Source organism: Netta rufina (assembly GCF_964035555.1).
Source record: "Netta rufina genome assembly, chromosome: 11".
Classification (NCBI taxonomy): Eukaryota; Metazoa; Chordata; class Aves; order Anseriformes; family Anatidae; genus Netta; species Netta rufina.
Genome location: NC_140134.1, coordinates 19,987,755 through 20,008,794, shown reverse-complemented (window position 1 = coordinate 20,008,794; position 21,040 = coordinate 19,987,755). Strand labels below are relative to the sequence as shown.

Below are 21,040 nucleotides of genomic sequence, written 5' to 3'. Positions count from 1 at the left end.
TGTCTGGAAAGCTGTGTGTACCTAATTGTTTGCTGCTGTCCAGTTGGTTTATATCAGCAAAGCCCTGTTAGCCTGGTGTCCTAGAAGCTGATTCTGTGTTGTAGAGGCTCGAGTGCCATGGGTGGGTCTGTACCTGGTTGGCTCGAAGGTTTCTCAGTCCCACTGTGCTGTGGTTACCAGGTCCTAAAAGCGATTTGTCCGTAGGAGAAAAGGCAGGAGAAAAGGGCTTTGATTGATGACGGATAGCTCAGGCAAGGCATAGCCTATCTCACGCTTTTCCTTTTGTTCTCTCAGGTTTATAACTCTTCCAAACGGTGTCCTCCAAATCGTGGACGTGCAGGAGAGCGATGCTGGGGCTTACCACTGCGTGGCGAGCAACGCTGCCCGCAAGCGCTACAGCAACGACGCGGTGCTCAGAGTGCTGAAAGGTAAGGGGCAGAGCCTGCTGGGCTGGGCCACGCAGCTGCTGTGTGATGACACTGAGCTGACACGGCGGTGAGAATCTCTCCTGCCCCTGTGGCTCTGCGTGGGGCAGTGTTTGGCCAAAACTTGCAGAGAAGGCATTTTAACAAGGATTTTCTCTTCGCTGTGTTGGGGTGAGCAGGGTTGGGGCGAGGTATTGCCACCTGGGGGTTGCAGCTGGCTGCTGTGGCCAGCCCCAGGACCAGGCAGCTGAGAGTAATAAAGGGTTTGTTTCTCTCTGCGCCCAGGGATTTTCTTTTACAGGTGGATTTTAACAGCAGTTATGTGCTAGGGCTGTTAGAAAGGGTCAGGCGCCCTGCCTGCGCATCGGGGAGGTGCAGTGGTGGTGTGATCTAAGCTCCAGGGGCCTCGGATGGCAAGGCAAGCAGTGGCACGGACAGAGGAAGATGCTTGCCAAGCTAATGAGAAGCAGAGGATGGAGTAATTAGCAGGGCTGTGTCTACCCCAGTGTTGTCCAGAGGAGCTTCAGCACACAGACACCCGCCCAGCACGCTGTGTCTGCCTCGCTGGCTCTCCGCCGAGCTGGGGGGCAGGCTCCAGAGATCCTCCTGCTATTTGAGAGCACTCTCAGCTGGGCTTTCTGCTGGTGACGCAGATGGAGCAGGGCTTTGCATGCGAGCTGTCCTTCGCCTCCCGATCCGGGCCTCAGCCTCGGAGTGCATTTTTCTCTGTAAACCAAGAGCGCTGTGGGCAAGTTGGGGCACGAGGAGGTAGCTGAGAGTGAGTGTGAGTGCAGCGGGGGTCTCCAGACGCTGGCATCCTTCCCAGCACTCCCTGGCTGCCTCCCTGGTGGTGTAATCCCCTTCTGCAAAGTGGCAAAACCCCCGGGACTGGCTGAGCTGTCCCTTCCCTTGGGACACTGTCCTGCTGACCCCGATGAATTTTGTAGGCACACTTAACCTTGAATGCTCCAAAATGCTTCCCAGCCCCTTTTGTCTTTGTCTGGGGTTGTATTGCTCGGCACGCTGCTGCCAGCCTGTTCTCCCGGAGACGCCTTTGCTCTTCATCCATCAGCGGGGAACGTAATTAACGGGGGCCTGCGAACGCACCTCTGATCAATGGATTGTGTCGTGGAGGCAATCCGTGAGGAATCTGCGGAGAATTTGGGAGCAGTTGGGCGCTCTGCATCCACCTGGCAGCCTCTGCCAGATCCCTCGTGTGCTTCGTGAAGCTGCGAGGCAAGGGGAGGGCTCGCTGAGGGCCCCTTCCACAGCTCCCATGTTGGGTCTGGTTCACTATTGATAAGTGATATTGATCAGGCCACAAAGGTGAATATGCCGTCCTTGGCACAATAACTCGCTCTGCATAATTGTGTCGTGTACTCCGCGGTGTTTAATCTGCTTTGCAAATGGAGGCAGTGGAAGAGGTTAAACGGGGAGCGTTCCTTCTGGAGCACCAGCCGGCCGAGCAGATTTCTGCCTGGAGTTCTCGCCCAAATCTCGCTTCTGCAGCACCACACCACCCGCTGGCTGCAAAAACAAATATGCGAGGTTGAGTTTTTTCACCAGATTGAGCTGCTAGTGATGAAAAACATGCCTGTTAAATCTCTGGGGATTTTTATAATTGGGGAAAAGTATCTCTGAGACAGATGGGAAACTGCGGTGACCTGTGCAGGCCACACACTCCTCAACGAGTGACTGGCGTGGTATTGATCCTTTTTTTTTTTTTTTGTTTCAGCACTTTGCTATCAGAGGCACGTTTTTGGATGCCTGGACTGGCTCGAGGAGTCTTTCAGTCCCTGTTCAGAAGCAGCTGGCAGCACTTGGGGTGAACTGGTCAGGCAGAAATCCTTTGCTGGGTAGAGGACGGAGAAGAAAAGGAAAGGGAGGAAAAAAAAAAGAACAAAAGCCCAAGATGCAGCTATTTAGTATTGCTTGAGTTGCTTGTTTGGATGTTTCAGAGGCCAAACTCCTTTGTGTCTGCAGGAAGGAGCAGCTAAGCATGCTGCTGGCTAGCGAATCGTTGATTTTGGGGTAAGAGGAGCCCAGTCTTTGAAGGAAAGGGTTTGTGCCGTGGGAGCTAGAGGCTCCTCACCACCTGCACCTGCGGCTTTGGTGTCAGCGCTGGGCAGTCCTGATTGACTTTGGGTCGTGCTGGTGTAATGCGAACACTGCCACTGGTACCGGGCTGTCAGCTCACAGGCCTGGGAACACCTCGTGCTCGTGCCTGTGCTGGATTTGAACTGGCTGCGTGCAGCAAAAGAACTAAATTCCCTAAAACTCCTTCTTCAGTTGCCCTTTCTCTCCCTCCCCTTCCCCTTTGCTCCAGATATGATGGCTGGGGGTTGTTCCATCTCCCTTATTAAAGGCCTTTTCCTGGTAGCAATTAGCACGACCCCTTTCTGCCATACTAAAAAACCCCAAAACGTCCCTTCCCGAGCTGCCCGGATCGTGTATCAGCGGCCAGACGCACGCTGGCCGCGCGCAGGCAGGGCCGAGCGAGGGCTGCGAGCCCTGCAGATGTTTCGGCTGTGCAGACTTCACGGTGCAAATTTCCAGACGTTCCCCCGGGAAAGCAGCATTTCGAGCAGGAGGGGAGGGAGAGCGAACGGAGAGCGGGATTCGGTCACGCAGCCCTGAAACGGAGCCCGCCGGAGGAATAGACAGCAGAGGGAGGATTTGGATTTCCCCTCCCCGGATCTGCTCCCTGGCAGGAGGAGCACCGAGCACATCTGGCAGCGCCGTCCCTCCACCCCTCACCTGCACGGATGAGGGATGAACGCCACAGCCCTGCTGCGAGCTCTGCCAAGAAGGGCATTAGGAGCTGGCTGCAGGGCGCCTTTCCCAGGCGCTGTCTGTCCGTGCTGCCTCTGCTCGGGGTCAGCTCCTGCGGGGCTGTGCCTTGTTTCTTGAAGCTCCTTTCTCAAGAAGCAGGCTCTGGAGCCCTGCTCTGAATTCATACATAAATGGTAATTTCCCCTCTGCTGCCCCAGGTCCTTCGCGCGCACGGGGAAGTGCTGCCAAGTGTTTTCTTCTCAAGGACGGACAGCAGAAAGGTTTGGGCACCACGGTGTTGTGTGCGGGATGAGCAATTTCAGACCATAACAGAGTCTGACTGGGCTGGGGGAGGTACAGAGATCAAAACAAGACCATCCATTCTGAGATCTTGACCCCACAGCCCCATCCTGGAGAGTTCAGTGGTTGTCTCCCTTTGTGTTTTAAGGTGGCCATTGAAGAAGAGTTACAGCGAGGTCCGGGGAGCCAGGGCGCTCAGGTTCTCCTTTCCTTTCTGAGTGTGCCACAGGCAGAATCAGTTCCTTAACGCTTCAATTTCCACCTCTGTAAGTACAGACACACAGGCTTGGAGCAGCGATGTGTCAGCCTGGAGGCAGTGCGGGCGTTTGGTGCAGGAGGTCTGGGTGCTGAGGTCAGAAGAAGATGCAGATATGGACCTGATCAGGTGTGATTTGTTGTTGTTTCTTTTTAATCTGTGTTCTTTGCACCCTGTTCTTGATTAGTGCCTGCAGAGTAACCCTAGGTGAGATGTTGGTGGCACGTCGTGCTGCTACGTGGGTAAATCCTTTTTGCCCCAGGCCAGGCTGGCAAGAATCAGACACAGCAGCCTGCCCCCAGCACTGACACAAGCTCTGTGCAGCGATGGTCCCCCAGACACACTCCACATGGTTCTGTGCCTGTCCTGGGGTAAATACAGGACTGGGGAGCGCAGAGCAGCGCCCTGCACGCACACACAGCCAGGCTGGGGTCTGGGCTGAGCGTGCCACCAAGGAGCCCTCCAGCAGCTGAGCACGTCCCCCGTGAGCTGGGATTTAGTGCCGTGCTATTAGAGGTGACACCAGGCGATTGCCGTTGGCAGAACATCATTTCCACTGACAGTCACAGCAGCTTGCTGCAGCAGCGTCCCAGCAAACGCGTTTCTGAGTCAAATATTTGTATGAAATACGCTAACAGGGACGGAGCTGAGAAACACCTTTGTGTTTTCTGTTCTTTTGGTGTTTGTACGGCCGTGGCTGAGGTCCCAAGGGAAAGCCAACCTCAGGGTGGTTCTTGCTGCAGGAGAACGCAGCTCGTGGACGGGACCAGCCCTGGGGAGGGCCGGGGAGGTGCTGATGAAGTGAGCAGCGCTCGCGGTTGGCCACCACCTCGCAGGAACAGACGTGCTGTTACCACAAGTGGATTTTCAGGCCCCGCATGTGCGAATGACGTGCGGGATGCTGGCTTGGCTCTCAGCCTGAGCCCTGCCGACACGTGCTGTGCTCCCCTCACCGCTTGGGATGCGGGCGCTGGGACGGGGCAGCTTGGATTTGGGTCGGTGCTGCTCTGCTCTGACATCCCAACCACAGCCAGGCATCGATCCTGTGGTGCTGCTGATGCTGGAGAAGGCAGCGTTGACCAGAGCAGGGTGGTCTTCCTTCAGCAGGGCACAAGAGGCTGCTCTGGAAGACAAGGGGGTCGTGGAAATGTGTAGGGAGAAAACATTTTTACTGCTAGTTGCTGGTTTAACTGGCATCCTGGTTTTCTTCTCCCTCTGCTCATTCTCCTTGCTGGCACTTAAGCAGGGGATTGGTCTGCACTTGACATCCCAAATGCTCACGCACGAGGACTCTGCATGTGTTTCCTGAGCAGCAGGCAGCCGAAGCTGCGCACGTAACGCATCTGCTGGGTTGGGGAAGGTACTCCCCGTTCTTCCTTTGTGGTAGGTGATGCCAAGCCAACCGTAGTAAGTATGATTTCGAAGGGTGGCAAAGTGAAGGAGGGATTAGACAGCATTTCTAGCTTAATAAGTAAATCTTTAAAGCCAGATCTGACCTCCTGCCAAGGAGGGACTGTAAGTGTTCATTCTGTCTCCCTTTTACTGAGCCTGGCAAAGCCAGGGGCTTCAAGGGAGCATGGAACAGGACTGAGACCACAGCTTTTTGGTGAAACTCTTGAAGGCTCGGTGCAGAAACCCCTCCAAACACACAGCTCGTTCCTTGCCGGAGTCAGTTTGGGGCCAGCTAGCATCACACCGTGCTCATCGCCGAGGGAGAACAACTCGGAGCTGGAGTGGCAGCAGCCTGTTCCCGGGAGCCAGAGGGGGAATTTCAGCTCAGCTGTCTGTGAAGTTCTGCGGGGCTATGATATGCCACGCTCCTGACAGCTCTAGCAGCCCGCGGTGACAGAGGGTTTGATTTTTAAATAAAAATAAATAAATAAATAAACCCCAGAGCCCTCACTTCCCATTAAACGGAACAGCTGAACCTGGGGCTGGCACCAAAGTGAGTGGCGACAGAGGTGTCGAGGATAATCGAGCAGAGCAGGGGCTGTAAGGCGGGGAGGAGGTGAGCTGTTCCCAGGTCCCCGGGGGCAGCTGATCTCTCCCACACGCTCTGCCAGCTGCTTGCAGGGTTTGGGGTTTGCCAGAAGGATTTGGGGTTTGCCAGGCTCCTGTGCTACAGGCACTGCCTCCGGAGGGCCGGCTGGATTTGGGGATGGCTCGCAGTCCTCCGCTCTCCTCCACCTGCATCTCTTAACCCAGATCGACAGCGCTTTGAGGCTTTTCGAAACAAGCTGGTGTTTGGTAAGGCTCTGACTGAAGCAGGATTTTCGCCGCAGGCTTCACTCAGCTCTCCTTTGAGAGCCTTTTGGTGCTGGGCTGCCCCTGTGGCGTGTCGGCGCTGCAGGGATCCCAGGCGGCCTCTCCCGGGGTGTGTTAACCAGGCTGTGCCTGCCTGCCGAGCCGGGGCCGCAGCTCACGCCGGCGATAATAATCAGCTCGGCAGCTTGCAAGGGGCTGCGGGACAGCAAGGCTGCTGCGCTTGGCTTCCTGATGGCACTCGTTAATTATTAATCGCCTGTGTCGCAGCAGAGCCTCGGGAGCGCTCCGAGGTCGAGGGCTAGCGGTGCCCCGCGGTGCTTGCAGCATCCCAGCAGCTGGAGTGGAGACATCCAGGCTCCGGAGCCACGGCAGAGCTCACGGTCCTGTTCCTTTGGATGCAGGAGGTACTAAGGAGGTAACGCTAGCGATCTTTCCCCGTGGAAAGCCAGCTTTCCTCCCAGATTTTTCCTAGCAAAACAGCTTTGCATTGTCCCGAGTTACTGCAGATGCAGCCATCTGCTTTGAGCTCTTCCCTCCAAGTTGGCAGCCTCCCTTTGCTGCCAGACTGTGTTCCTGCAGCCTCCCAGTGTTGTGTGCTCGAAGCATCACTTGTAGGGAGCGTTCTGCATCCCTGGCACCGGGGAGACCCCGCCACGAGGTGGCTTCCTCTGACATTTCTCTTTTCGGCCCCCAGCCGGTTCCCCCCTCCGTCCATCGCTGGGGGTGCGGATTACATGAATTACAAACAGCTCTGATGTTGCAAGGGGCTCTGAATTGCAAATAGAGCTGATGAAATAGGTGTCAGCCCCTGGGAAATGTCAGCCTCTGAGCGCAAGCAGGAAATTACTGGAGTGAAATGGCTCCGGGCACCGAGATGAGCTGAGGTGGCTGAGTAAGGAGGGGCTTCAGGGCTTGGGGTGTGTGAGAGAGCCAGAAAGGGCTTCTCTTGGCCGTGTCTCTGTCTTAATTCTGTAGTAAAGGTAATGATATAGTTGCCTGCCTTACAGCTTGCTTTTTTTCTGTCTCATTTTTTTTTTCCTGAGAGATTTCTCCTGCAGCATCCTGGAAGTTGGATGTAGTGGCCTGGAGAAACCCCCCGGGGAAGTGGCTGGCTGGTGTCGGGATGCGTGAGCGAGTCCGCCCCGTGCTGGGTGCAGGGGTGACCTCTCAGACCCAGGAGTGGCAGTGCCTGCAGCTCTGTCCAGGCAGGTGCACACAACCAAGTCCTCTTTTGCCCGTGCACTAGCCTGAGGGCAAAAAAATGCAGAGACTTGCTAGCACGGAGCAGTGGTCAGCTAACTAACCCTCCTTGTGAGGGGAAAGGAGCTACAGGACAGCCTTTGTGTCCTGTGCTCCTCTCCAAATCCCCCCCTTCCCACTTTAATTACAAATAGAGTTATGATTAAAGAAATACGGGAGCCCTGAATCCCAGAGGCTGGAGAGCTCAGGGCCCCCTGGCCCTTTGGGGTTATTTGTTTGGGTTTCAGGACAGGTTAGGACAGGGACTGCTCTGCCTTTTTCCCAAGTGCTTCAGGTACACCAGGTACCTGCTCCTTGCTTTGTGTCCTCTGTAGGTTAAATCCTGCTCTGAGTGACTTTCTCACTCAGAAATTGAGAAATTTCTCACTCTCACCGATCTATGCAGAAGCCCAAAGAGCTGTTCAAAGCTTATAAATAATAGTTTTTATCGACAATAATGATATTATCAATGGCATTTGAACGGTAGGTCGCAGTGCCCGCTGTGCCTTGGGCTTGCGTTTCCCATTGCTGCTGCCATGTCCCGGCTTTGGGTCTGTCTCCTGCCTCCCAGAAGCTCCTCACCACGCATCTTCAAGCTGCTGGAGGTTCAGACGTAGGGTCCTGAGGCCTCCAACCCTGCAGCCCCCAGCAGAAAGGCAGAAGAGCCCCGGTTCTGTGGGGCAGCTGGGGCTGTCGGCGCGGTGCCTCCTGTTTATTGAGCCTGGCTCCCGCTCGGGGCGCTGCGAACGCTCGCTGGGGAAGGGAGCAGGAATCCGTGGTGCAGTCTGGCTGGCTCCGGGCCCTCCTGGCGTAACGAAGAGCAGTTCCAACTGCGTGTACGCAAACACGGAGCCAATGTTGACAGCTTTATGGGAGCTGGAGCGGTGGGCAAAGCACGCTCAGGCTGCTTTGCAGCAAGGCTCAACGTTGCCTGGATGTCTAAAACTGCAAAAGCAAAACCTGGGGTGGTTTTGCCCCCTGAAAATCCTAGGCCATTCCTTGAAAGCTGCCACTGCTCAGCCTCTTCCTGGGCTTCTGGTTACACCCATTCTGGGGTGTCAGCTTGTGGCCGAGCTGGTGCATTAAGGGATTCAATTTCTGGGATGAAAGCTGTCAGCTGTATAAAGGAGCTGAGGGGAATGAAAGAGGACTGCCTGATGGCCCCTCTGCCTGTCTGGCCGCGGGTCCATGTGCTTCCTTGGCTTCCAGACAAGGGACGAGGAGCTGGGGGAAGCATTTAACAGGCTGTTTGTCCCAGCCAAGCAAAAAGCAGTTCCTAGAGCAGCTCCTCCTGCTGCACTCAGCAAGTGGCGTGCTCCAAGGAGGGACCCCAGAGCCGTGGCAGGTGGGAGGAGGGTGTCCGGCGGTAAATGAATACTCCTTGGCCAAACTCATTAATCTTTGATGTTTTTTTAAATCAAAGAAGTTGTGGTTTTGTCTATTAAACTCTCAATTTTTCATATTTTAGGCTGTAGGTTTTGTGCCTGCTGTTAGAAGGTAGCTGCAGTGCGTGTTTGGGGATCTGTTTGCTGACTTTTTGTTGGGGATTTTGTGATAGTAGCTTGAGATACAAGGGCTGTATGCGGAGCTCTCTCAATAGCTCCAAGAACACGATGGGACTTCTGTGTTTTAATCATTTACATGTGTTTCTTTGTGTGCTGTTTAAGAAGATAAATTCTCTGTAGCTGCTCTGCTACAGCCCCGATTTGTTGAGGAAGACAGGCTCCATCCCTGTTCCAAAATGCAGGCACTCAGATTTTCAATTAAACTTTTGCATTGACAGATGCGTAACTGTTTACAAGATGTTTTGAGGATGTGAGGTAAAAAGACAACACGAAACTGATTTACTGAGCTCATTTACGTTATTGGGCAGGAAAAAAACAGCTCTGCCAATACAGTGTCGCTTGTGCAATAAAAAACAAATTCCTTTTCAGCTGCTCTTCCAGGTTGGACTCGTGTCTCACTCTGCAGCTCCAGAAAAGGGAGAGGAAGGAATGTTTCTGGTGGTGGAGGCTATGGGCACTGGTGCTGCTGGATTGCAGTGGGAAAACTTTGCAGTCTCAGTACCCAGGGGTGGTTAGTGCTGGAGTTTCTGTTGTCTCTACAAGCCTCTGAGATGCACATCTAAAAGCTCCTGCAAGGCTCGTTTGGGAACCAGAGGCTGATCTTCTGCAGAGGAGGTGTTTTCAGTGCAGAGAACATCAAAGCAGTAATTTGGTGAATTGTAAAAGAGTATTTGGTGAATTGAGCCTGTAAGCTTGTAACCAAAGGTTTCCCATCCCTGGCTTCAGCGATGAAGGAGAACACCTTGGATTCAGACAGCCACAGGGACTGGCCTAGCAAAAGGGCAGGAGGGAGTTAAGAGAGAAGCTAACAGCAATTTTTGGAAAGGGTGCGTGGTTGTGAGAGCTGCTTTTGGGGAAAAGAGTAACATTTGACTTGTGATACTTTGGGGAAGCCAGAATTTTTGGGTGTCTAACGTCACTTCTGGAAACCACTGGGGCTCGTCCTTTGGTTGCTTCACCTTCTTGTTTGCAAACTGTTCGTCGCTGTGCTCAGATGAGGAGAGCTACAAGAGAAGAAATGCTTGCTGCTAAGTGTGCTCGGTTTTAAGACCTGACATTGTTTATATTGCCCCAAAGCAGATGTGCCAGCATCTCAGGATCCTGTTAGGCAAGCATCCTGCCTCGACGTTTTGCCTGCTAGAATCTCCAGTTCCGAGTAGAAGTAGAAATAAATCGCCAATAAATTTCCAGGACGCTGTAAACAGGGGACAAAGGCAGGTGCGGAGGATGTGTTTTCTGTTCTGTGGTTGCTGTCAGCTTTCTCCCTGCACGATCCAGGAGGTCTGTGAGTTGTGTGAGAGAAGGGAAGGGAGCTAGGGAGTGGGAGTAGGACGAGCTCAGCAAACAGCGCCTGCATTTTTGAAGGTGTGCGCTTTGCAATGGGTAATTTGCTCCTTTATTGTCTGCAGAATAACAGCAGTGACAGCATTGACTTTCTCTAATGAACAGCTGCTCGGTGCTAGAATCTATTCCCGGAGGAGACGCGCGGGGATGAATAAGGTTTCATGCTCCTCCTCTGGAGAGGGTGAGAAAGTTCTCAGAACAGAAGATTGTTGCTTGATCGTTGGATATCTCCAAATCTTGAGCTGCCGACAGCTGAGAGCTGAACGTGTCGCCATGCAAGTCATGTTTAACCTCCAGCAGTTCTGCCGAGGCAGGGTGCTCATGGAATCAAGAGAGAGGTGTGAGTTCCCGTCCAAGAAGTCATCCCCTTGTCACTGCAAACGACCGTCACAAATGGGCTGAACAAAACCCCTTCCCTCCTGTGGCACTGCCTGAATTCGTAGCTGATACTCTGCGCTGGCAGGAGCCGGGGGGAGAGGCTGGCTGATGAATTATGGATGTGTTAGAGGCAGGCCCAAGCTGTAAACTCGTGGAGTTTGAAGTCACTCTCATATGTTATAACTCAAGCTAAAACTTCAAGTAAGCATTTTGTGCTTCGTCCCAAGCAGCTCCCCATGGTGTCTCCCTTCACATCCCTGTGCAGTTTCCCTCCTCTCTGAAACTATATAGGATTTTCTTCCAGGTTAGGCAGCTCGTGGGCAGAGATGTGCTGGGCATGCTCACGATTGCTGTCTGTTCCCTGTGCTCCCCTTGATCTTTTTGATCTTTATACTACACCTGCTGGTGAGTGAGTGATTTGTGGTGTTTCCTTTCAGCCTGTCCCACCCGGCCCTGGACCCCATTTGGCCTGACTTGCCTGACTCATGGTAGGAGGGGAGGAAAATGCATAAACACTGAGAAATCGGCTGGAGTGAGTCGTTCATAAACAGTGAAAACTGGGAGAATATTTTTTGAAATATTTCTTGATATCGTCGGTATCATCACCTTGTCTCTTGTGCTGGGCCAGCAGCCTTGCAGCTTCCCTGAGCGTGGGCACAGGTTGACAAAATGTGCAGGAGCAGAGCCTTCATTCAAATTGTTTCAATGCCCAGGGGATTTCCCTTAGTCTCAGTACCCCCTCAGAGCCATCCCGGAGCAGCGTTTTGCACCCTACGGGCAGTTTTTGGTAAAAAGAGAGTAAAATTGGTCCAACTGCTTCAAAAACTGCAAAGGCAGCGGTGAGGGAGTTTTTATCTGAATTCATGGCTCATGCCTTGGGCTGGGCAAAGCTTCTGCCTGGGGCAGCTTTGCTCCTTGGAGAGACAAAACAAAGAGGGGGTTATGGGGAAGAGGAATCTCAAAACCCAAGTTTTAAATAGCAGCTCTGTGGAAAGCTTTTAGTGCTCCAGACTGGACGGCATGGTGCAGATGTGTTCGGTGACCTATTTTGTTCAGGCAGTGAAAGATGTCTTGGAAACTGCAGCTCTTTTTTCCTTTGGTTCTAACAACATTCCCTCTTGACCTGAAATTATTTCAGTGGCGGTGGAGGCAAAAACTAGAGTTGGTTTTGCTCTCTGATGTTTGTCAGACTGCACTGAGCGGAGCTTTTCCTGGTTAGCTGAGTCGGTTCTTGGGAACTCTTCAAACCAAACCAAAGCCAGTTCGTAGCAGTTACCCTGAACTCCATCCTATCCAACCGGCCTGTTGGGAAAGCAAGGGAAAAATATGCTCTAAAGGATGCTCTCAGCTGTCGGCAGCTCAAGATTTGGGACCTTTTCAGAGAGAGGCTTTGGGCAGCTCGTCAGCTGCCTCTCCCAGTGACCGGCAGCCCTACGTGGCTGTTGAGGGACTGAGTGATGTGATCCTGGGTGTAGGAAAGCAGTTTTTGTGTGAAATTCCTGCAGCCTCTTCCATGCTTGTGCCAGTCACACCTGGGGGCTGCCCGCCTGGCTGATACAGAGGGCTGCAAAGGGACAGGGAGCTCGCTCTCTTCGTCTAAGAATGGTAGAGAAAGCTGCTTGGAAGTCTGGCGAGGGAAGTGTTGCCATCTGGCTGGTGCTATTTTGTCATTCTAGGCATTTTTTCCCCAGCACCATGCAGAAAAAGACAGCTTTATGCATGCAGGAGTCTTTTTATGCATGCAGGAATGTTGCAGCTGGGTCCTGCCCAAGGGGTACGTGGACAGCCAGCCACGTCCTGCCCAAAATCCTGGCTCAAAAGCTCCTTCGCCTTGTTCTCATTCATCTTCTGTATGGGGAAGAGCAAGGGCAGAGGCGTGCTGCTAATTTAAGAGACCGCACCGAGCCGCGCTCGCCCAGCCGTGTCTCACTTGTTCTGCAGGGCTAACGATTACTTGTGGATTTTAGTGCTTTGCTGAGCTGGAGTTAAATGAAAGCTGCTGTTCTGCAAAGCCTCGTGTTTCTGTGAGCCTCCAGCTTACGTGCCTCTCGTGGAAGCTCTCGTGCCTGGTTGTGCATTCAGCCTGTTTGCTCTCCGCAGCTCTGGGGCTCAGCTCGGTGCTGCAGTCAGGAGTGGCCAGGACATCGATCTGTTTGGCAAGGGGGCCTCTGAATCCTTGGTCCGTGGTTTCTTTTTGTCCCCATTCTGTCATTGAACGTGGCAAAGCCCTGACCAGCCCACACCGTGCTGGAAGCACATTTTTGTGATGTTTACATGCCCGTATGCACCAGGCCCTGCATGCGGCCTACACCTTCTGCCGCACGGAGGATGCTTGGCTCGGCTTCCCCTTGTGCCCTGTGGCAGCTATTTTTGCTGTTTTTGTTGGTGTTTACACAGGGCTGGGGTTGCTTTTTGTGGCCAGCCATTGCCCCAGGTGGGGGACCGCAGGCGCTCCTTGGTCTCTGCTTCCATCTGCTGGACAAGCACAGGCTCCCGCTCGCTCCGTTCACCGTCCAGTCGGTAAAAGTGCTGCCTGGATGCCTCGAAGAAGGCCACTGGGGGTCAGGCCAGAGGGCCTCATCTCCAAAAGTGACCACAGCAGACTCAAGGGGAAGGTGGACATCTTTCCTCAGCCTCTGACGGTCAGAGACATGGGGACAGCCCGGGCTGGGGCCTGCAGCGAGGCCTTCAATTTAACAGTCCTGGTAAACGTGTCCTTCACGAGCTTCTCCAAACCTCTTTGGTGGGAACCCTGCAGCATCTTGAGACTGGCAATTTCACTGTGGGCTGTACAGAAAGGTCCTGCTTTTATTTGTGTGAGGCTCGTGGATTTCTCTGCTACATCCTAGGAGCACCTGGAGCAGGCCTAGGAGTTACTTAGGCTCTGTGACTCCTCTGCAGTTACTTCTCCTTTCCTGAGGACAACAACAAAAACATCCCTCAGAGTTAGACATTTCAGGGAAAACTGGAAAAACAGCGTTGCTGCTGTCGAAGGTCACAAACAGTCTGGTCTTCTCAAGCGTGCTCTGGTTGTTTTAATCTGACAACAGAAATCTGGCCTCTGCAGAGGCATTTCCTTCACCTTCCCTTAACCTCTGCTCAGCAGTGGGTAGATGCAGAAGGTTCGTTTCAAGCAAAAAATCCCCACCTCCTTCTCAAGAAATTGTGCAAGGCAGCCTGTAGATCTTCGTGTAGATGTTAGTTGATTTACGTGCCGGCCATTCATCTGTGCACATGTAAGCTAAACAGCACAGCCCCCTCCAGATGCGCGGTGACTGATTTAGTTAGCCTTTGTGCTCTGGGGTGAAGGTCTGGGCACAGAGGCTCGACCTCTCTTTGTTGCAGTTTACAATACACGTCTGGATATCTGAATTTCTTTAACCGAGTTGTTAGATTCATTCTGTGCTGTTACTTTGCCTTGGCAGAGGTTGGGTTGTGTCTCGAGTAGTTGTTCCACGTGAGGATAGAGGTGTCTTGTTCCACATCATTAACGAGCATCCATTTAGCAACAGTGATGAAGATGCAGGGTTGGAACTCTTCGTATGCTCCATGTGAAAATCCTGACACTAATTTTTGTTAGTGCTGGTGTGGTCAGAATAAATCTTCAGTGCACTATTTTGTTATTTTTCCATGAAAACACAGACCCAAGACCTGTTTTTCTCTTCCAACTAGGCACGAGCTGTTAACACACATGAGACAACCTGGGGAAGCATGGCTGGGATGGTTTGGGGTTCTCCGCTTTTCTGGGAGCTTCTCAGTTTGGAGGAACAGACTTCTCTTTTTATTTTTGGCCTTAGGTTCCCAGCCAGCAGGAGGAGATGTCACCATCATTGCCGCTCCAGAGAACACCACGGTGGTGGCGGGGGAAAGCGTGGTGATGGAGTGCATGGCAGCCGCCGATCCCACCCCCTTCGTCTCCTGGATACGACAGGGTGAGTGTGTGGGACAGAATTAAGCTTTTGTCATCAGGAGGAACCTGGGGACTCTTTATTTTCAAAATCTGTTAAAAGGCAGAAAAATCTGGGGGACAAGAAAGGTGTTTTTTACATCAGTGCCTAATGACGCAGGTGTTGTCACAGGATAGGGTGCCCTTGCTAAGCTGGAAATGCTGATTAAATCTAGCAGGCTACAAAGCACACAGTTCACTTTATATCTGTTTGACCTGCGAAATATATGGAGTTCCGGTGCCTGGATGCCTTTTGATCTAAATTAGTCATACTCATTGTAGGAGCTCGAGCAGTAAAGGTCACCAGATGGGGTCAGCTCTCTGCCACTCCTCCAGTGACTCAGAGGTTAGCGGGGATTCTGTGGAATCTGCCATTGCGCTGGGAAAAAAACTTGTATTATCTCAAAGGATTATAAAACAGGATAAGATCTGTTAATTATTGAAATGGCTGTGAGCTGGGAGTGTTGCTGTTTTTTTTTTTTTGTTCAAAAATCTTCCTATGTCAAACTGTTGGCTTTTTTTTTTTTTTCCCCTCTCCCCAGAATAATGGAAGGATCAAGAAGATGCTTAGATCTTGTTCGAGGTGTACAAATAAACCAGACAGGCATACGTTACCCAGCACTGATAGCCCAAGTCACGAGTAGGATGCTAGTGTCACTTCAGAGAGTGTCAAACCCATCAGATGTTTCAGAGACTCTGACTGAACCCGTTCTCAGCTCAGGAATCGATTCCCTCCCAGAAAAGGCTCTCAGTCATTTCCATAAATCTGGGTCACAATTTAAGACTCCTTCCCTCTGTAACCATTTATTGCAGTTGGTCTTCAGCCCAGACTTGTCCACAGGCAGTGATTTTAGTGTATACAAATATTTCCTCTTCCCTTCAAAAAAGGAGCAAAAAAAAATAATCTCAAGGGACACAACTTTGGAAATCAAATCAGCAAGGATTAAATATTGTGGCAGTAACGTTTGTGTTTTATCCTGTGTGCTTCACAATTAGAAATACACAGCTTTCCCATGCTAGATCACTTACTCATTGCTATACTGAAAGCACAGCGTATAATAGATGTTATCGGGGTTAAATTATCACTATGAAATTGAGTCGGATGGCGGGAGAGGAAGGGGAAAGAGTTCCCTGGTGAAAGGCTGGTGGATTGGTTCCCTGGTGAATTGGCTGGTAAAAGAGTTCCTTGCAGGCTTTATTTATTTTTTTGCTTGGTCCCTTCTGCTTTCCAACGTGGACTTTTCAAGTGGGAAAGGATGTGTTGAGTGTAATAGGAACTCTGTGTTATACCAGCATGTTCCTTTGCAGGATAATGTTAAGGAGCAGGCTGGGTAACTCGGAGGATTGTACCTCCAGGTTGCCAGCTTGGCTCGTGCCAGCCCCGGTGGTGTCAGCTAATTGCTACCATCTGGAGGCAGGTTTTCAAGCCGCTCCTGTGCAAGCGGGGCGCGCAGCCTTTCTGTTCCTTTGAGTGCACAGCCACTGAACTGTGAGGCCAGCAGAAAGCCCCTGAAATAAATGGAGGGGGCAGAGAATCTGATGGCAGCTGTGCTCCCCGCTGATGGTGCTAAGTAGGTGCAGCTGCTCCGAGCGGAGGCGGAGAGCTCGCTCCTGCCTTGAGGTGCAGGCTCAGGTGAATTTGTTGGAGGTGAAGGCAGGGGAGTGCTGCAGGTTTTGTTGTACCCATTCTTCTGCAGTTGGAGAGGGACAAAGCCCGGTGCTGTGCAGGTACTGCCCAAGCTGGCTGGCTCTCTTACCCTGGGAAGTGCTTCCAGGGGGTTCCTGACTGCCCAGCTGTGCCTTGCCTTGGCCACACTGGGTTTGTCCACACCCTGTCCCCAGCTCTTGCCTTTGTCCCCTTATTCATTCAGGTACCCACACAGTGGTCCCCAATGCTGGGAGGCAGCAGTGCCCAGCAGCCCGCTGTCTGTCTGTCTGTAACACGCTGAAGAGCCTGGGGCTGTTTGAAGTTGTAGAAGACCATCTCCTCCCTACCTCAACAGTGCTGGTAAATGGGGAAGCTTCCCAATGAACCCAAGGGGGTTCCAATTTGGGTTCACTTGCAGGACCCAGAAGAGGGAAGAACCCCCAAGCCATGCAGCGCTCTCACTGACATTTGCATTAATACATGAAGGGAGGAGATGTGCATTGTGTATGGGGTCAGCAGGCAGGTCCAGCAGTGTGTTTTTCCAAAGAAGATGTTAGCACAGCTTTCCCTTAAACGTGCTGTTCCTAGAGGGTCTCATTCCAGGCACGCCCTAGGCATTAGAGACCGTTTTGATCCAAAACAGGACTTTTTTCATTATTGCTAAATGAAACCTTGGGTCAGCGTTCTCTCGGGCTGGCCTACACCCATTGAGCACCGAGGAATGTCCAGGCTGAAATCCTCTGTGGGGCTGTGGTTTGGGATTTGAGGGTCTCCCTCCTCCCCATCTGCATTCCTGGATCCAGGCAGACACGTCGTGTGCGAGCCCTCCTGACGGGCAGCTTGAGGCTCCCTCCCACATTTGTGCACGTTTCTTCCTGCAGATGGAAAGCCCGTTTCCACAGACGTGATCGTGCTGGGTCGGACAAACCTCCTCATTCCTTCCAGCCAGCCCCATCACTCTGGAGTGTACGTCTGCCGTGCTAACAAACCCCAGACCAGGCAATTCGTTACAGCTGCAGCTGAGCTCCGCGTCCTTGGTGAGTAGAGAGCAGGAGGAGGATGAATGCTCCAGGTAAAGTGAGGAAACGCTGGCTGTGGAGCTGTTGATTACCTGGTTTCATATCCAGGAGCTCCCCAAGAGGTCGTGTTTGTGATCTGTGCTGGGGAAGAAAGGAGTCGGGCTAGAGCCAGGAGGCCCTGGGTTGGGATAGCTCTTGGTGGGAGTGTCACCTCTTTAATTTGGGGTTTCGTTCCTTGTGTTTGCTGAAGCGTTTTATGCCTTGCTTTTGTTCTCCTGGGTCCCCCCATGGAAATCTGTATCAGCAATTAACTTCCAGCATTGTGGAAGCCAGTAGGGAGAACAGCCTAGGATCAGGGAACGCAGCACATGATTGATACGGAATTTATTTTTCCTTTTGGACAGAGTCTAAATTAAGCCTCTAGAGTCTGCCTGGCAAATCCTATCTTGTAAGCAAAGCTGCTACTGAATAAAACATAGCAGCGAGGGGGGAGGAGAAGGGATTTGCTCTGCTCTCTTTCCCTCCTTCTTCCTGCATTAATTTGTCCTCTCTCCTCCCAGCTACGCCCAGCATCTCCCAGGCTCCTGAAACCATCTCACGCACCCGAGCCAGCACGGCTCGGTTTGTCTGCAAGGCGGAGGGTGAGCCAGCCCCCACCATCCACTGGCTGAAGAACGGCGAGGCCATCCTCTCCAACGGGCGGGTGAAGGTCCAGAGCAGCGGCAGCCTCGTCATCAACCAGATCGGGCTGGAGGATGCCGGCTACTATCAGTGTGTGGCTGAGAACAGCCTGGGCATGGCTTGTGCCACTGCCAAGCTCTCCGTGATTGTGCGGGAGGGCTTGCCCAGCGCTCCCAAGAAGGTCTCAGCCGTGTCTCTGTCCAGCACCACAGTCTTAGTGTCCTGGGAGCGGCCGGAGTACAACAGCGAGCAGATCATTGGCTTCTCGTTGCATTACCAGCGGGCTGTGGGTAGGTGTTATCTGCCTGCACAGCACGGCAGTGGCCGTGGGGATGTGATGATAAAGGGGGAAAGTCTGTGTCCCTGGTGCTGGGCAGGGAAGACCCTTTCTGAAACACCAGGAGGCTCACCCTGCACTTAGTACTGCGCTTTTTGTAGTCGCAGGAGTTCCCCTGGGTTGTTCTTACCATGCTCTCAGCAGAACTGTGCTCAAGGCAAAGAACTGGGTGTGTTAGTTTGGATAGTTCAAGCTGCTGTAGTCTGGTGTTTGCAACACCTCTTTAGAGATCCACTCTCATACTCTTGTTTCTGTTCCAACAGGGTCGGGATAGCTTTAGTGCATCCAGATGGTTTGGAAACAACCCGAGTTATCTCCTAAGTGGTGTTTTCTTCCCTTTCTAGAAGGCACTTCTGGAAACTTATTTCCATTCTTTCTTCTTCTTCCAACACGTTGATTTTATATGCAAAGTGTATGATTATCAATGGAGATACTGAACAGCTGTACTGTGCACAGAGGTGGTCACTAAATATCAACACCCAGAATCTGGAGTGAGGCACTTGGGCTGCTTGGGGTCTGTCTTCCAGAACAGCCAACAAGGCAGCACTCCTGCTGAACTGCTTCCACAGCTCCTCTGAAATTTGGGGTGGTAATTTCAGCTGCTTTAGCGTGGATCAAGGAGCTTGAGTCAAAATGGAGCTGTTAACACTTAAGCATTGGATGTTTTTGCCCAATGAATTCACATAAGAGATGGGTTTTGTTCAGACACCTGGAAAATTGGACAGGGCACAGTGAGTTTGAAGGTGGCTTTGCGCTATGGGTCTTGTGATTTAAGTCATTTTTTCCAGGGACTGTCTTGGCAGTTCACTGACCTGCTGATCAGTGTTTCCTTGGCTCTAGGAACAGATAATGTGGAGTACCAGTTTGCTGTCAACAATGATACCACCGAGCTGCAAGTCAAGGATCTAGAACCCAACACCAACTACGTCTTCTACGTGGTTGCGTACTCCCAGCTCGGAGCCAGCCGGACGTCCTCTTCCATAATTGTTCAGACCCTGGAGGACGGTGCGTTGAATTAGAGGGGTATAGCAAATATTCTTGTCCAGTTTCATGGTGGGCATTGAATGTGCTCTGGAGAATAGTATGAAATCTTAGGAACCTCAATCTACCTCTCCTATAGTTTGTTGTTAAACCCTTTTAAAAACAACAAAAAAAAAACAACCAACCAACCAAAAATAAATAAATAATAAACCTACCCTAGTCTGATCATCAGCTTGGATGGTGAAGAGCGTGAAAATGCCCTCGCTGATACTGGGGCCTTTGAGAATCCTGCAGAAATTGCAGTCAGGTCCTCTGGACTTCCATCTACCTAACGTGGTGTTGCTCCAAACTTTGTCTCTGGGCCCGACATGATTTCAGCTCAGAGGAAAAACATCTCTTGCAATTTGTAGGGGGGTGGGAGCAGGCTTGAGGTTGGATCCCTTAGGAGTCGGTAGTTTTTGTTAATATTAGCACTTAGCACGTAGCATTTCTTGAGCAGTAAAGGCAGAGTGCCAGAGGGACAGCTGCCTGACAGGGGAGTGCGTGCACAGCTCACAACAGACTGCACGACAGAGGCAAGAAACGCTGGCTTTGGCAGACCTCAGGCAAACCCCTGCTATGCTGCGGGGTGCATTACATGCTTTTAATGCTCCTGACGTAGTGAACTGCGTGGTCCCATGTGTCTGTGTCACAAGCCTGAAAAGCTCAGTTGAAAGCATGAAAGTTGCATGCAGCACAGATTCTCAAGGGGATGGGGATTCCCGGGCTGAAGCCTGAATCAGTGAGGCATTTTTTTTAGTGTCTCCATGCTCCACACTGCAGTGTAGGCAGATTAACCTGCTGACCTGCCCGGTTTGTAGAGGACACAGTCCTTACTGACTTTCTGTTATGTTTTCTGCCCAGTTCCCAGTGCTGCCCCTCAGCTGTCCCTGTCGAGCATGACTCCTGGTGACATCCGTGTGACGTGGCTGCCTCCTCCTCCGGAGCTGAGCAACGGCAAGATAACGAAGTACAAGATTGACTACTGCACCCTCAAGGAAGGTGAGGGAAACGACTTTTGGAAGGGGGTTGTGTCTTCTGCTTCAGCAACACTACCAACATGTCACGCTGAGGGGAAGAGGTACAAGGTCCCTCACCGGGGGACCCTTTTTCACTGAGAGCAGCCCTCCTGAAGCTGGACTGTGCTGTTTGTGGTCACAGCAGTGCTGCTGCTGCGCTACCTCCCGCTACTCCCAGGTGCCTTTTCCCGTGATTGTGCAGGAGCCTTTGTCCCCAGGGGATGGCTCCTGCGATCCTGCTGCCCCAGGAAGGCTTCCATCACCAACCCTGTGGTGCCCTGTGCACTGTGTGTTTTGGGAGGAGGGCGTTTTGCTGCTTCAGGATAAGGGTAAATGCATTGGATTCCTTTAAAATGGACTCTAATCAGTGATCCTTACGTAAGTTTTCTGGCTAGGCTGCGTTGCCCTGTTACTGAGTTTTATCTGGTTTTGTTTATATTGTCAGACACTACACGAAGCCTTCAGCGGGGATGGTAACATTTCCATATGCTGAATGCAGTTGTTCTGATTCCATGTGTGCTTGCTTTGCAAATCCTTCTGGGTATTTGCTCTTAAAACCATCAAAGCTCTGCAGCTTCTCACTTCCCGGGGTCATGCTTCTTACTAAGGGAAGGATGGGGAATGTGATGAAGTGTTGGACATGTTCCCATGTGTTTGATCTGGATTAGTAGTCTGCAGTGTGACTCCTGGCTCTTGTTGTGTTTTTTCTTTTTCTTTCTCTTTTTTTTGCCTCAAGCCTGCACGTGGCTCTGTGGCGTCGTAAAACCCTGGAAACACTTGCAGTCCAGGGTTCACACTCAACCAGACACTGTTACATGGCAGGGCA

The 21,040-nt window shown here is 52.0% G+C and overlaps 1 protein-coding gene across 1 annotated transcript in view; it reads left to right on the top strand.

The window, feature by feature from the left end:
- IGDCC4 (immunoglobulin superfamily DCC subclass member 4) overlaps window positions 1–21,040 on the top strand; it is a gene marked incomplete at its 3' end in the record, with an annotated part of 80,570 nt that overhangs the window by 41,482 nt on the left and 18,048 nt on the right. Inside the window, exons 4-9 of the mRNA XM_084293390.1 lie at window positions 295–428; window positions 14,342–14,476; window positions 17,020–17,175; window positions 17,718–18,128; window positions 19,016–19,180; window positions 20,060–20,197. Coding sequence (XP_084149516.1) covers window positions 295–428; window positions 14,342–14,476; window positions 17,020–17,175; window positions 17,718–18,128; window positions 19,016–19,180; window positions 20,060–20,197 — 1,139 coding nt within the window. The remainder of the gene's footprint in view (window positions 1–294; window positions 429–14,341; window positions 14,477–17,019; window positions 17,176–17,717; window positions 18,129–19,015; window positions 19,181–20,059; window positions 20,198–21,040) is intronic.